The 16,510-nt window shown below is 35.1% G+C and overlaps 1 protein-coding gene across 3 annotated transcripts in view; it reads left to right on the top strand.

The window, feature by feature from the left end:
• Positions 1-16,510, top strand: part of ABCB7 (ATP binding cassette subfamily B member 7) — a 160,191-nt gene that overhangs the window by 108,212 nt on the left and 35,469 nt on the right. For all 3 annotated transcript variants that reach the window (XM_025884392.2, XM_073880888.1, XM_073880889.1), the window contains exons 5-12: positions 10,181-10,313; positions 11,214-11,482; positions 12,125-12,213; positions 12,305-12,392; positions 13,398-13,572; positions 14,510-14,667; positions 15,214-15,377; positions 15,536-15,665. In XM_025884392.2, coding sequence (XP_025740177.1) covers positions 10,181-10,313; positions 11,214-11,482; positions 12,125-12,213; positions 12,305-12,392; positions 13,398-13,572; positions 14,510-14,667; positions 15,214-15,377; positions 15,536-15,665 — 1,206 coding nt within the window. The remainder of the gene's footprint in view (positions 1-10,180; positions 10,314-11,213; positions 11,483-12,124; positions 12,214-12,304; positions 12,393-13,397; positions 13,573-14,509; positions 14,668-15,213; positions 15,378-15,535; positions 15,666-16,510) is intronic.

Below are 16,510 nucleotides of genomic sequence, written 5' to 3'. Positions count from 1 at the left end.
CTCATTTTTGTTCTAATTTGATATTGCCTAATGACATGATATTGCGCATGTTTTCATATGCTTATTGGTCATCTGTATATCTTTCTTGGTGAGGTATCTGTTAAGTCTTTTGCCCATTTTAAAATTGGGTTGTTCATTTTCTTATTGTTGAGTTTTAAGAGTTCTTTGTATATTCTGAATACTAGTCCTTTATCAGATAGTTTTTTTTGCAAATATTTTCATTCAGTCTGTGGCTTGTATTTCCCTTCTTTTCACAGTGTCTTTCACAGAAGTTTTAAATTTTAATGTAGTCCAACTTATCAGTGTTTCATAGATTGTGCCTTTAGTTTTATATCTAATGTCATTGCCAAATCAGAGGCCACCTAGATTTTATTTTATGTTATCTTCTAGAAGTTTTATAGCTTTGTGCTTTACATTTAGGACTGTGATCCATTTGAAGTTAATTTTTGTGAAAGGCCAGTGTCTAGATTTTTTTTTTTTTTTTTGCACGTTCAGTTGTTCTAGCACCATTTTTTGAAAAGACTATTTTCCCCCGACTGGGTTGCTTCTACTCCTTTGTCAAACATCAGTTGAATATATTTGTGTATATTTTTCTATTTCTGGACTCTGTTCTGTTCTATTCATGTGTTTTTTCTTTTGCCAGTGCTACACTGTCTTGATTATGGTAGCTTTATGGTAAGTCTTGCAATCAAGTAGTGTCAGCCTTCCGACATTGTTTTTTTCTTCCAGTATTGTGTTGGATATTCTGGGTCTTTTGTTTTTCTCTATAAAGCTTAGAATCGGTTTGTCCATATCTACCAAATTACTTGCTGGGAATTTGATTTGGACTGCATTGAATATATAGAGCAAGTTTAGGAACAGCTGACATCTTGACAATATTGAGTCATTCCATCCATGAACGTGGAATCTATTCATTTAGTTCCTTTTTGATTTCTTTCATCAGAGTATTGTAGTTTTCCTCATACAGATCTTGAACATGCTTTGTTAGATTTATACCTAATTATATAATTTTGGGTACTAATTTAACTGGTATTATTTTTTTTATTTCAAATCATGTATTGTTCACTGGAGATATATAGGGAAGCAATTGACTTTTGTATATTAACCTTGTATCCTGCAACCTTGCTAGAGTTACTTACTAGTTTCAGGAGGGTTTTTTGTTTTTGTTGTTGTTGTTGTTGTCAGTTCTTTTGGATTTTTACATAGATAATCATATCATCTGCAAAAATGGTTTTATTTCTTCCTATTATGTGTGGCTTCTCTTTCCTTTTCTTATTGCATTAGCTACGACTTCCAGTACCATGTTGAACAAGAGCCATAAGAGAGGGCATCTTCACTTTGTTCCCAAATTTAGGGATAAAGCATCTAGTTAGTTTCTCATCATTAAGTACGTTGTTAGCTATAGGGTTTTTTGTAGGTGTCCTTAATCAAGTTGAAGTTTCTTTCTATTCTATTCCTAGTTTGCTGAGAATTTTTATCATGAATAGGTGTTGGATTTTGTCTAGTGCCTTTTTTGCCTCTATTGATATCATGATATTTTTTTCTTTAGCCTGTTGATGTGATAGATTACGTTAATTGATTTTCCAATGTTGAACCAGCTATGCATACCTGGAATGAATTCCACTTGGCCATGTTGTATAATTATTTTTATACATTATTGGATTTGGTTTGCTAATATTTGTGAGAATTTTTTATCTGTGATCATGAGAGATAGTGGTCCAGAGTTTTCCTTTCTTGTAATGTCTGCCTGGTTTTGATATTAGGGTAATGGTAGCCTCCTAGAATGAGTTCAGAAATTTTCCCTCTATCTCTGTTTTCTGGAAGGGATGGTATTTACAAATTGTCTGAGTATGTTGTATACTTTTATTTTCTCCTTGTTTTGCCTTGAAAATCATGTCTCAGTTTAGTGCTCTTGTCCTTTATGTTTTTTCTCCTGATCCTTTTGAAACTGGAGCGGTCTTTTACCTATTCACATATATTGGGCCCTTCTTGGCAGCACTAGTTTCAGAGTCCTTAATTATCAGAGGCTGCTGTGAAAGAGATTAATTATTGAGGAATTTAGGTATTAAAAAGGTCTGGAAGAATTGGGTTCCTCAAATATAGACAATACTTTCATGACCAAAAAGGGAAAAGTCACTGTAAAATCTAGAATTTGAGACCCTCAACAAACTGATCATATGGACCAGTAAATTTGGCATCCTATAGATACAGCATACTTTCGACTGTCCTTTATGGTGATTGTACTTTTTCCTTAATTCCATTATTTAATTAATGTCCCAAACTGTGCATTTCCAAGTTAAAATTAAACAAATTCAATTTCCTGATTATATACCAGTCTCTGAAAATTCAAGACTTTAGAAGATTATTTATATATGTGATTTAAACTTTTGATCTAGGAAAGAAAAATAATTGTGATAATAAGTCCTTTTATTTCTCTTGTACTTAATAGTAAATTAATGGGCGCATTGCAGTTATAGATGAAACAACTTCTGTCACATTATAATCCAGTAAAAAATAGTTTCTCAATTTTTAGAAAACAACAGGGGGATTAAATGCCATACTGCATCAATTTTGATTGAAATATATTAACATCTAGCCTTATTTTTATTTTATTTTTTAAAGATTTTATTTATTTATTTGACAGAGAGAGAGACAGCGAGAGAGAGAACACAAGCAGGGGGAGTGGGAGAGGGAGAAGCAGGCTTCCCGCGGAGCAGGGAGCCCCATGTGGGGCTCGATCCCAGGACCCTGGGGTCATGACCTGAGCCGAAGGCAGACACTTAACCGACTGAGCCACCCAGGCGCCCCTCTTTTTCTGGACTTTGTTCTTGTCTGTTGATCTATATATATGTGTCTCTCCATTCATCAACACCACATTGACTTTATTGTCATAGCTTTATAGTAAGGTGTAAAGATAGTGAGATTTTTTCCAGTGTTTTTCTTTTTAAAATTGTTTTGGCTATTCTAGTGTTTTTGTCTGTCCATATAATTTTAGAATAATCTTGTGTATAGCTACAAAGAAGCCATGTAGGATTTTTAAATGGATTTTTATTAAATCTCTAGACCAACTGGGAGAATTGACATCCCTACTATATTGAGTGTTCCAGTCAGTGAACATAAAATATCTCTCCATTTACTTAGATCTTATTTGATTCATTTCATATGTCCTTGTAGCTTTCAGCCTACAGATGCTGAACATGTTTGATTAGACCATTGGTTTCCAGCCAGGTGTGATTTTGCCCTTCAGGGGACATTTGGCACTATCTGGAGATATTTTTGATGGTCACAGTTTGGCGATGAGGGTGCCACTAGCATATAGTAGGTAGACATCAGGGATGCTGCTAAACACCCTAAAGTGCACAGAACATCTCTTCCCATAAGAAAGAATTATCTAAACCAGAATGTCTATAGTGCTGAAGGTTGGGAAATCCTGGGTTAGGTTTATACTTAAGGATTTCTTTGCGGTGGGTGGGTATTGTAATTTTTTTAAAGATTTTGTTTATTTATCAGAGAGAGAGCACGAGCAAGGGGCAGGGGCAGAGAGAGAGGGAAAAGCAGACTCCCCACTGAGCAGGGAGCCTGATGTGGAACTCCATTCCAGGGCCCTGGGATCATGACCTGAGCTGAGGGCAGACACTTAACTGGCTAAGCCACCCAGGCACCTGGGTATTGTAATTTTTAAAAATGTTGGTTTCCAGTCATTCATTGCTAGTATATTGATACCTTAATAATTATTTGCTTATGTTGGTCATTATAATTTGTTGATAATTATTAATAAATTTGGAGTTTGGCCTATCATTTTATTATTTGTTTTATGCCAGTTTCCTCTTTCTCGTTACTCTGTTTCACCTTTACTGCCATCTTTTGTGTTATTTAAGCATGTTTTAATATCCCATTTTATCTGATGTGCCATTTAAGTCTGTCTATTCATATAATTTTTTTGTAGTTACTCTAGGAATTACAGTATGGATACTGAACTTTTCATAGCTTACTTAGAATCAGTATTTTACCATTTCAAGTGAAATGTAAAAACCTTACTACCCTTTAAGTCCTTTTACCTTCCCCCTTTATGTTTACAGGTTATCTTATGCATTACATCTGTATACATTGAAACCCCTATTAGTCAATGATTTAACTGTCACTTTTGTCCATCAAACATATTTTAAAGAACTTAAAAGAATAGGCTACTATATTTGCACAGGTATTTACTATTTCTGTTGCTTTTCCTTCATTTCTCATGTTCCAGTTTCTGTCTGCTTCCATTTCCCATGTGTATGAAGAGTTTCCTTTAGCAGTTTTTTTAGGGGAGGTCTGCTAGTGACTAATTTTTTGTTTTCCTTAACCTGAAATGTCTTGATAATTCCTTTCATTCCTGAAGGCTAATTTTGCTGATCACAGGATTCTAAGTTGACAGTTCTTTTCTTTTAACACTTGAAAAATGTGCCACTTCCTGCTGGCCTCCCTGGAAATCTGGTTTCTTCAAATTGTTTTTCCCCTTATACATAATGTATTGTTTCTATCTGGCTGCTTTTAAGATTTTTAAATTTGTCTTTAGCTTTTGGAATTTTAATTATAATGTGTCTTGGCGTGAATTTCTTTGGGTTTTCCCTAATCAGGGGGTTGCTCAGCTTCTTGAATCTGTAAGTTTATGTCTTTTGCCAAATTTGGGGAATTTTTAGTCGTTATTTCTTTGAATACTTTTTCCAGCCTCAGACTTTCTCTTCTAATCTTCTGAGACTCTAAAGAGGAGTGATACATCTTTTTTTATAGTCCCATAGATCCCAGAGTCTTCTACCCTCTCTCCCTTTTTTAGTGTTTTTTTCTCTGTTGTTCATACTCAATAAATTTTATTCTGTATTCAAGTTGATTGATTCCTTTGTCCTCTCCATTCTGCATGGAGCCCATACATTCAGTTGTTTTTTAAAATTCAGTCATTATATTTTTTGGTTCCAGATTTTTCATTTGGTTCTTTATGTCCTCTATTTATTTGCTGAGACATTCTACTTTTTGTTTTTTGAAGCATGTTCATAAGTGCTCCTCGAAGTACTTCCATGATGGTATTCTGAAATCCTCATCAGGTAGTTCTAACATTTGTGTCAGTTGATTGTATTCTTTTATTTCAAGTTGATATCTTAGTAGTCCTTGGTATAATGAGTGATTTTTTTATTGAAATCTTGGATATTTTGGTCATTATGGTATGAGACTCTGGCTTTTTAAAAAATCTTTTGTTTAGCAGGCCTCCTATGATACTGCTCCAGTGGGGATGGGCTGCTGCCTCATTACTTCAGGTGGGGTTAAAAGTCCAGGTTCTCACCTTGGCCTCCACTGACTTCTAGACAAAGGGACTCCTCATGGCTGTTACATGGGGTAGTAGTTTAGACTCCTCAGCAGGATGAAAGACAAGCTACGCACGAGGAGAAAATATTTGCAAATTATATGCCCATCAAAGGCCTGTATATCTAGAAAATATATAGAGAACTCTTAAACTCAGTATCAAAAAACAAAAACAAAAAACCAGTCCAGTTAAAAATTTGCAAAAGACATGAACAGATATTTAACCCAAGAGGATATATGGGTGGAAAATCAGAATATGAAAAGATGTTCAACGTCATTGCTGTTAGGGAAACACAAATTAAAACCACAAGATATCACTATACACTTATTAAAATAGTTTCAAAATAAAGAGGTGCCTGGGTGGCTCAGTTGGTTGAGCAGCTTACTCTCGATCTCAGCTCAGGTCCTCGTCTCAGGGTCATGAGTTCAGGCCCCACATTGGGCCCCAATGTGTAGCCTACTTAAAAAAAAAAGCTTTAAAATAAAAAACAGTGATGATATCAAATGTTGGTGAGGATGAAGAGGAATTGGATCACTCATACTTTACTGGTGGTGGGAATATAAAATAGTACAGCCACTCAGAAAGAGTATGGCAGTTTCCTTAAAAGTTCAGTATAGAATTACCATATGATTTACCAATTACTCTTGGGCATTTATCCCAGAGAACTGAAAACTTATGACCACCTGTATGAAAATTTCCACAGCATCTTTTTATTTGTAGTCCAAAACTACAAACAATGAAAATGTCCTTTAGAGATGAATGGTTGAATAAACTTGGTACATCCATGGAATAGTACTTAGCTATAAAAAATGAGCTATTGAGGGGCACCTGGGTGGCGCAGTTGGTTAAGCATCAGACTCCTGGTTTCAGCTCAGGTCGTGATATCAGGGTCATGAGATTGAGCCCCATGTTGGGCTCCACATTCAGCACAGAGTCTGCTTAAGACTCTCTCTCTCCCTCTCCCTCTGTCCCTTCCCGCCATGCACATGCATGCTTTTTCTCTATCTCGAATAAATAAATCTTTAAAAATAAGCTATTGATACATGCATCATCCTTGATGAACCTCAGGGGCATCATGCTGAGTGAAGAAAAAGGTCATTCTCAAAAGATTACAAACTGCATGATTCCATATATATAATATTCTCAAAATGACTAAACTATAGAGATCAAGTACAGATTAGTGGTTGCCAGGGGACAGGGATTTAGGTGTGGCGCAAGGTAGGATGGGAGTGAATATAAAGAGGTAGCACAAGAGGTTTCTTTTGTTGTGATGGAATAGTTCTGTATCTTGATTGTGGTGATGGTTACATGGATCTGAAGATGGGATAAATAGCATAGAACCATATAGGCAGCACATACAAACCACACACATACATGAATACACATTTAAATATGGTAAAAACTGAATGAGTTCTGTAGTTTAGTTAATAGTAATGTGCCAGTGTATGTTTTTGGTCTTGATATTCAACTACAGTTATATAAGATGTCATCATTAGGAGACACAGTGAAGGGTTATGAGTCTCTTTGTGCTACTTTTGCAACTTCCTGTGAGTCTACAGTTACTTCAAAAGAAAAAAGTTTTTAAAAATTAACATTTCTCTTGAGGTGGTTTAAGTGTAGTTCTCGTGAAAGCAGAACATTAGGGAAGACCAATATTTGCCACCCCCATGCTCAAAATACCACAAGGCCAGTGCAGCCAACACATGTACTAATAAAAACGTCTACACATAATATACTCCTTTCTATTTCTTTGGTGTTTTTAAATTTCTTTCCTTTCTGAAATTACTTTTTTTGGGAAAGCTGGAAGTAATCAACAATTATTATTAGAGGTAGTACATGTTCTTAGCAGTGTGCTAACTCCCTTTTTTCTGTCAATAAAAATACAGGACATATGATACTCACATTCTTTACACATTTACAAGGATGCTCCCAAATTTGACCAAACCCAAACATATTTTCAAGAAAGTAAAATAACACAACTTTCTTGGTGATACATTAGTTTTAGTCACTACTCTGGCTGTGATATAATAGACTGTAAGTTATGAGAATTGCGTGCTAGCTGTAACTGTCACTTTTTTTCCCACTCAAGAAATTGTATTAGAATGCAAGTGAGGGGATGTGGTCTTATTATACAGAAACCCTGGAATCTGCTCAATTTTTTTTAAATTACTTGTGCCATACTTTATGCTGGTTTCAGCAGCACATTTGAGAGCATCTACTTTAGGGTACAAATGAAGTAGAATAATATGGTCCCTTGCTTTATGAGCTGCTAATATGGCTGTGATATACTAGGAAAAATTCTGAATTTCAAGTCAGTCTTGGATTTTAATCCTAGCTCTGCTGCTTACCAGACAGGTCGTTAAACCTCATGGAATCTGTTTCCTCAATTACAGGGTTGTTCATTGAATAGAATTATTATTTCATTCAGCTTTCACCTTTGTGAAATTACCTAGCACTATAGGTGTCTCTGGTAACTGTTCTGAAAATGTTTGTTTTGCCACAAAAGGTTTGTGAACTGAGGTTGAGAAATATCCATGAACATTGTACCTAGAAAGCAAATGATAAATATATAGTAAGAAAGACAAATACTGAGGTATAAACTGTGAAAAAGAGGAGTTGGAAAATGGAAAGTGCCAAATGGGCTGCAGGTTTCAGAGACGGCATCATGATGGGGATGGTATTCAGAGTGAGTTTTAAAAAATGCAGAGGGAGAAAGGTAAATCAGGCAGGCAGACCATTTCAAGCAGAAGCAAGAGCTTGAGGTTACATGATTCTGTAGAAGTCAAAATTGAGAAATTTATCATACTTCAAACCTGCTATTCTATTAGATTATATTTTAGAAGTTAGAAAAAATTTTAAGCAATTTATCCCATAGAGTTGCATTCTTTTTTTTTAGTTAACATATAATGTTTGTTTCAGGGGTACAAGTCTGTGATTCATCAGTCTTACACAATTCACAGCGCTCACCATAGCACATACCCTCCCCAGTGTCCATCACCCAGCCAACCATAGCACATATCCTCCCCAGTGTCCATCACCCAGCCACCCCATCCCTCCCACCCTCCTCCACTCCAGCAACCCTCAGTTTGTTTCCTGAGATTAAGAGTCTCTTATGGTTTATCTCCCTCTCTGGTTTCATGTTTCATTTTTCCTTCCCTTCCCCTATGATCCTCTGTCTTGTTTCTCAAATTCCTCATATCAATGAGATCAGTTATAGTGTTACATTTTTTAAAGTGTTCCAACATCTGTTTTGTATTTTAATGATATTGTTGAACCTACTTGGTTGCTAGGACACTTGTATACTTTACTTTGAAATCTTGATTGGTAAGATCTCTGTAGCTCCTGTCAGCTATCAGCTAAACTTCGGCTTGTTGACAATATTTTTTATGTTTAACAAAGATGAATGATATAATAATGGGACATTAACAAGAGCTAACAAGACATTAACAAAAACAAGTGTTTTTGTTAAGCCTTATAGAATTGCTTTCAGGGCGCCTGGGTGGCTGAGTCTGTTGAGCGGCTGTCTTCGGCTCAGGTCATGATCACAGGGTCCTGGGATCCAGCCTCACTTTGGGCTCCCTGCTGAGCAGGGAGTCTGCTTCTTCCTCTCCCTCTGCCCACCCGCACTGCTCGTGCTTTCTCTCAAATAAATAGATAAAGTCTTTAAAAAAAAGAATTGCTTTCACATGTTATTAATGTACATGAATTTAATTTCTTTAAAGCTTTGGCAGTCTAATCAGTTTTCTGTTCTTAAATGATAGTTGGTGTTTTTGTTAATATAACCTTGCAGAAAATGTGAAATGTGATTGAATATTTGCCTTGAATATATGAAAGCAGTATACCCATAATTTTCTTATTTTTTGGTGTATTCTCATGGAGAAATAGGTTGGTTTTTGAAAGCTTAGTTTGGTATTTAGTAGGTTTTGTTCAGTATTGGAGCAAAGGAGTCTTCTTAAATTTTTATTATTGAGTTATAGTTGACATACATACAATGTCAATATTCAGGTGTACAGCAAAGTGATCCAAAAATTCTATACATTACTCAGTGCTCACCACAAAAATGTAGTCACCATACAACAGTATTACAGTGTTACCAACTATATTTCTTATGCTCTACTTTTTGTCTCCATGACTTATTTATTTTATAACTGGAAGTTTGTACCTCTTAATTCCCTTCACCTATTTCTCTCATTCCCCCACCTCTTCTCTGGCCAAAAGAATCTTTTTGTGGGGCAAGTAGATCTACCAGTGTTGTGGTTTTTTTCCTCAGTAGTGAATCAGCCACAGATGCTTGTAATTTATCTGCTTTGAGATACATTTTTGCTAAATAATTTTAGTTTTGCTCTTATTTTGGTGAACAAATAATTTTACATATTTGATTGAATACCCACTAAATAACAAAGAATAGTAGTACTCAACAAGTGTGGAACAAAAAAAGGAATATGATACAGATCATCAACGATCTAGTAAGAAAGAAAAATATATACATTATAAATAACGATAAGGCAGTTTGCCTTAAGTGCCATAAGCTCTGTAGAGATTTCAGATAATGGCGAGAGCATTTTGAGTGGATAATCAGGGATTATTTCATGGAGGCTTGAGCATTTGACTAATGCATGTAGCTTTTAAATGAATATTAACACGGCAGTCAGTGTGAGTTAGGAATTCTGAAATGACAGCTCTCCAATGCCAAAGATTTTATCTTTATAAACTGGGAAAATCATTTCATTACTAGTAAATGATTAATATCTAAACATTCTCATAAATACTAACTTAAGGTAAATATTTGTACTTCTAGAAAATATATTTGTATATGATGGTTAATTGCTGCTTTTATATTTTTAGGCCATGAATATTGTGGTCCCCTTCATGTTTAAATATGCTGTAGACAGCCTCAACCAGATGTCGGGAAACATGCTGAACCTGAGTGATGCACCAAATACAGTTGCAACCATGGCAACAGCAGTTCTGATTGGCTGTATGTGTGATTCTTTGATCTGTCTACAGGTGTTGACTTTCTTCAAGAGGGTTTCATCATATTTGAGCAGATGACCTTTTCACCACAAACACAACTTAACATTTTGGATGTTTATCATTTTATGTGAGATTTTTGATACATAGTTTTTAAAAATTCTTTTTATGATATACTTTCTAAAAATTCTATAACAGCCTCATTTTTCAAGTTCTAGAAAAAAATAACATGAAATAAGACATTCTTGACAACCACTCTAATAGTCTCTTTATCAGATAAGCTTTTCAGTAATTCTAGTTATTTTCTTGCTGTTGTTGTTAATTGTTTAATGGGAAATAACTAAATAATGATATATGTGCATTAATGTTTTATTAAATTATAGTCAATAGCCATGACACAAATTTACCATTTGTAAAGAACAGAACATGTTGCTTTGTTCCCTCATGCATTAGAAAGGGCACTTTATGAGAATCAGGAGACTTGAATGGGGACATGCTTTAGTCAAGGCACTTGATTTTTCAGGACCTTGATTTTATCATTTGTTGTTTGGGGGAATTGAAGTAGATTAAAATTTGTCCACAATGAGGCCATATGGACTGCTATTTATTAAGAGTATTTAGTTGGAAAAAATCTTTCAACATCTGGAATTTATAGAGGAAAATAACAATGAGAGGGATCCATAGTAGTGGAAAGATTGGTACTCGCTAGGCTAGATGCTTTCTTTCTAGGTTTCTTTTAATGTAAGTATTCTGTGATGTATTCATTTATTCTATAAACACTAATGCAAGTATTCTGTGATGTATTCATTTATTGTATAAACACTTTCTTACTATATACTTATCATTTTACACTCCTATGATTCTAATGTTTTTACAACCCATTTTTTTCTTTTGAATGTATTGTTAGATGGTGTATCAAGGGCTGGAGCTGCCTTTTTTAATGAAGTTCGAAATGCAGTATTTGGCAAGGTAGCCCAAAACTCCATCCGAAGAATAGCCAGAAATGTCTTTCTTCATCTTCACAACCTGGATCTGGCTTTCCACCTGAGTAGACAGACAGGAGCTTTATCAAAGGCTATTGACAGAGGGACAAGGGGTATCAGTTTTGTCCTGAGTGCTTTAGTATTTAATCTTCTTCCCATCATGTTTGAGGTGACTCTTGTCAGTGGTATTTTGGTAAGTAAAACCTTTTTCATAGCAAGCTTTTATCTTACATTCTCATTAGTGGTTATTTAGTAGTAAAGCTGTTGTGCTATTGAATGCTCATGGTTTGAAAGCAAAATTCCGTGGTATCAGAAGGGTTATACAGTTAATTTAATTATTTTGCCACAAGCTTCAAGGGACTGTCCAAAATCTTTATCATGTTGTTATTGTAAAGAGCTGGTCAGTTCTACACATAGATCACGTCATTAACTAGTGCTTGTAATTTTTTTGTTGGCAGAGATATTTGTATATGACTTTGGACTGGTATGCTCAGATTATCTAGATTTTTATTCACCATTTATAACATTCTAAACAATTTCATATTTTGTAATTAAAAGTATATATATATACACTCTATTCCTCTTATGCTTAATGCTTATTGCATTATTTTTTATCAGCATTTGACAGTAGTATCAATGTGGCAAGTGTTTGGCTTTCTTCCCTTGCTACCAAAAGTAGCTTTTCTAAGGTATTTGATTCCTCACACAATTATTTATTTATACAACTTCCTATCAACATATTTTTATTAAAATCTTTTGATATTTGCTGTTGTATATTAGAAACTATTTGGCAAGAACAATGACTGTTTATCATTTCTTCTTTTGGCTTCTCCAGTATTATAGGTGTGGTGCCCAGTTTGCACTGGTAACCCTTGGGACACTTGGTGCATACACAGCATTCACAGTTGCTGTTACACGGTGGAGGTAAATATTTCCCAGGAGTCAGGCAAGGTTCAGAAATTAGTAATGCTTTTATAGCAAAAATTTCATGCCTATGCACATCTTTGTCTTACAGAACTAGATTTAGAATAGAAATGAACAAAGCGGATAATGATGCAGGTAATGCTGCCATAGACTCACTGCTGAATTATGAAACTGTGAAGGTAATATGTTTAATTATACTTTCCCCTGCCTTTCACACTGCACACAGATTTGTTCTGCCATGTAATTGAATAGGTGCTGTTAAGGTAGAGTTTCAGATTAAGATAGAATATCTAGGTATGAGGGAGTAATTGTACTTTATTATTTTTCTTTGTTTGGCAATTGCCCTCTCTTTCCGCCTCCGTTTTTGTGTGGCAGCATCAGAATTTTACCTTCTGAATTAATTTATAAGTGAGACGAGTATAAGTAGCACCTTGATTCAGAATGAACACTAAGCTAATCACACTGACATGTAAGTTCTTGACTCTCTATCAGAGTACCTAGCATAGTGCTTTTCATTAATTATTTATGTGTTCATTTTTCCATTTAACAAATATTACTGAATGCCTCTTGTGTCCAAAGCACTATACTAGGTCTTGTGATGGGGGAGGGTGGTAAAAAAAAAAATGATTAACATTTAATCCTTGCCCTCTTGCCCTCCCAGAATTAACTCCATCAACTGGGAGAATTAAAGTAAGTATGCAGGTGACTATATAAGAAGGCTTAATGGCCACGGGGGCAACGAGAACATTCAGTTCAGTCTCGGAGGATCAGGGGAAGGCTTTGTGAAGGAAATGCCATTAACAGCTTTTTAAAAAAAAAATTATTGTTTTTAAGTAATCTCTACACCCACTGTGGGGCTTGAACTCAAAACCTCAAGATCAAGAGTTGTCTGCTCCACCAACTAAGCCAGCCAGGCATTCCCATTAACAGCTTTTCTAGATCTGGGTTTAAATTAACCAGGCATTCATCAAAATGGGATAAATTTCATGGACTTTTCAAATATAGTTCATTGTAGAAAACTGCAGGAGTAATAGTCCAATGTATTGAAAGTCAGTTTTTAAAATGGAGTATGCTGTATAAAACTGTATCCATACATAAGGTCTGAAGAAAAGGATACTAATCACTTAAGAGAATAAATTCTAATTGTACTTGCATGTAATTACTATTTTTGTTATGTTTTGTAGTATTTTAATAATGAAAACTATGAAGCACAAAGATATGATAGATTTCTGAAGACATATGAGACTGCTTCACTGAAAAGTACCTCTACTCTGGCTATGCTGAACTTTGGTCAAAGTGCTATTTTCAGTGTTGGTTTAACAGCCATTATGGTGCTCGCCAGTCAGGGAATTGTGGCAGGTAATGGATCTGCAGTTTTTACATTTATAGATGTTTTACTTAACCTTTATAAATAAAGATTAATGAAAGGAATGTATATATTAGTCTTATTATAAAGCATATTCAATAAGGTGCTTAACATCCTTGGAGTACTTTCCTTTTTGTATCAGAATGTGTTTTCTTAATTGTATGATAATGTTTTTTTAACTTCCTTTAGTTTGACACTACAAGTTTAGTTAGCACTAGCTCCCTCATTAATTAGGACTACTCTTGATACATTTTGTGGGGCTACATACTGATTCTTTCAGGAGTAATTTCTTTTTTTAGCATCTAATATTTCTAATTTCTCTTGTGGACCTGGAAAGCAATGTAATTAATTTAGTGTTTAGTCCAAAGGATCAAAATGCAAACACGTTCTTTTTTACAATTACTAGTTACATTTTAATCTAGAAAGATTGATTTGTAAAAATATTTCAAAAGTAAATAATGTCTCTGCCTCCTTTCTGTAACCTGCCCACTCAGGATTTATTCATTCACTGTGACCTAAATACATGGTTTATCATTCCCAATCATGATTACTCATTTGCTCCAATTTTTTAATATATACTTTTTAAAAATTTTTCTATTTCACATTACAAAGAAACTTGCAGCTGTCTTAGGAAGAAAAGAGAGACTCTAGCCATCCATTTCTATCTTCCCTTAAACCATTCTTTTTTTTTTAATATTATGTATAGTGATGGGTGAGCGATTCCCATTCTACTTATATCAAGATTCCTGTATTCCTAAATCATGGATTAAAATGCTTTGAGATTTGAGTAGACCTTAAGAGTTGCTAGCTATATGCATTTTGAAGCATATTCCAGAATAATAGACTATAAACTTTCTATCTTAATCTGGAAAAGTTTATAACATCTAACTGCCCCCCCCCTTTTTTTCCTTCTGCCAACTACATATTAAGGTACCCTTACCGTTGGAGATCTAGTAATGGTGAATGGACTGCTTTTTCAACTTTCATTACCCCTTAACTTTCTGGGAACTGTATATAGAGAAACTAGACAAGCACTCATAGATATGAACACCTTGTTTACTCTACTCAAGGTAGACACTCGAATTAAAGTAAGTAATCTATTCAGTACCTTTTTAAAAGCATGTGGGCATCTTCCCATTAATAAGATTATTCTAAGGGAATATTTACATCACCACGTTAGCAAATTGGTTTCTTTTTTGTAGGAATTGGAGCTATCATATGTGTTAAGAGGTTGTTAGAGCTTTTTACTTCCATGTTTAGAAACCTTACAGTGTTAGCAAATATTATACCTAGAAGCTACATTTTGTTAACTTGAATTATTTGTACTTGCACTTGATTTACTTCTGCTAAAAATGATATAAAATGTGTGATTGTCTTTTCTCACATCCTCAACTTCCTTATGCCCCTGCCCACGAACCCCCTACCGGCCCCCCAAAATTGCTCAAAAACAGTTTTTGACCTTAGGAGTGAAAAAAAACAAATCTTTAAAAGCATGCTTGGAAGTGGTTTAACTATACTTAACAAACCTCTTCTTTCCCCATTTCCCCTTTTTTTCTCTGTGAATTAGAAAATTGTCTGTATGGCTGTACTCTACATGGTATATAAAATGGCTTTTTTTTTCTCTTCCCTAATAGGACAAAGCAATGGCATCTCCCATTCAGATCACACCACAGACAGCTTCGGTGGCCTTTGACAATGTGCATTTTGAATACATTGAGGGGCAGAAAGTCCTTAGTGGAATATCTTTTGAAGTCCCTGCAGGAAAGAAAGTGGCCATTGTAGGAGGTAGTGGGTCAGGGTGGGTAATTCAGTTATTTATAAAATTCTGCATCATTGATTGATGATTCCCAATGCAATATTTTTTCTTTATCATAATAAAATGATTACAGTGGTTTAAAACAGGGGTTCCCTAATGCCAATAAGAGCTAAATAACCTTTCCTTGTCTCCAATTTCAGAAAAAGCACAATAGTAAGGCTGTTGTTTCGCTTCTATGAGCCTCAAAAGGGTAACATTTATCTTGCTGGTCAAAATATACAAGATGTGAGCCTGGAAAGCCTTCGGAGGGCAGTGGGAGTGGTACCTCAGGTATTTAAAAAAAAGAAAAAAACCTATTTGGGGGAAAATTTATTAGATTGGTAGATCTTTTGTTAGAATAATTTGAATTCAAAGAGTCAGTATAGGGGCACCTGGGTGGCTCAGTCGGTTAAGTGTCTGACTCTTGATTTCAGCTCAAGTCATGATCTCAGGGATCATGAGATCGAGCCCCACGTTGGACTCTGCGCTGGGCATGTAGAGCTTGCTTGGGATTATCTCTCTCTCTCTCCCTCTGCCCCTCCCTGTTCTGCTTGTGTGCAGGCTCGTTCTCTCTCCCAAAAAAGGAAAAAAAAAAAAACAGTCATTATATGCTAACTAAGTAGGAAGCATTAGGCCCTACAGTTTAAATTATGTTACCAAAAAGACTAAAAAAATGTGAATGGAAAATCTGCATGATGGAAAGATTTTTGTTTAAGTCTTAGAAAGATAGCATAATATAAAGGAAAGAGCCCAGACTAAAGACAAACAGATCTGGATTCTAACCCCATCTCTAACCCTTATAAGTTCTATGGTCTTGGTCCTCAGTTTCCTTATCTTTAAAATAAGGATAATAACCATTTGTCTTACAGGATAGAATTATTATGAATTAGAGATAATATCTTATAAAGCACAAGCACAATGTCCATCACATAGTTGTTCAGTAAATGAAAACTATTACTGTGATTTTGAGCAGTTTTTGACATAGTGAAGCAGTTTGGCTATCTGCTTCCATGTTTGTATGCCTTGTTTACCACTGTCCTCTTTGTGCCTGACCTGTAGTAAGTATTTAATAAGTATTTGTCGAATGACTTTAGGGGGAAAAATATATTCAGAGCAAAACCTGAGAAGACAACAAA

This window comes from Callorhinus ursinus, unplaced genomic scaffold (genome assembly GCF_003265705.2).
Source record: "Callorhinus ursinus isolate GAN/ISIS: 27379988/994484 unplaced genomic scaffold, GSC_fseal_2.0 scaffold40, whole genome shotgun sequence".
Taxonomy (NCBI): Eukaryota; Metazoa; Chordata; class Mammalia; order Carnivora; family Otariidae; genus Callorhinus; species Callorhinus ursinus.
The sequence above is the reverse complement of the archived record's forward strand: the minus strand, read 5'-3'. Positions and strand labels throughout refer to the sequence as shown.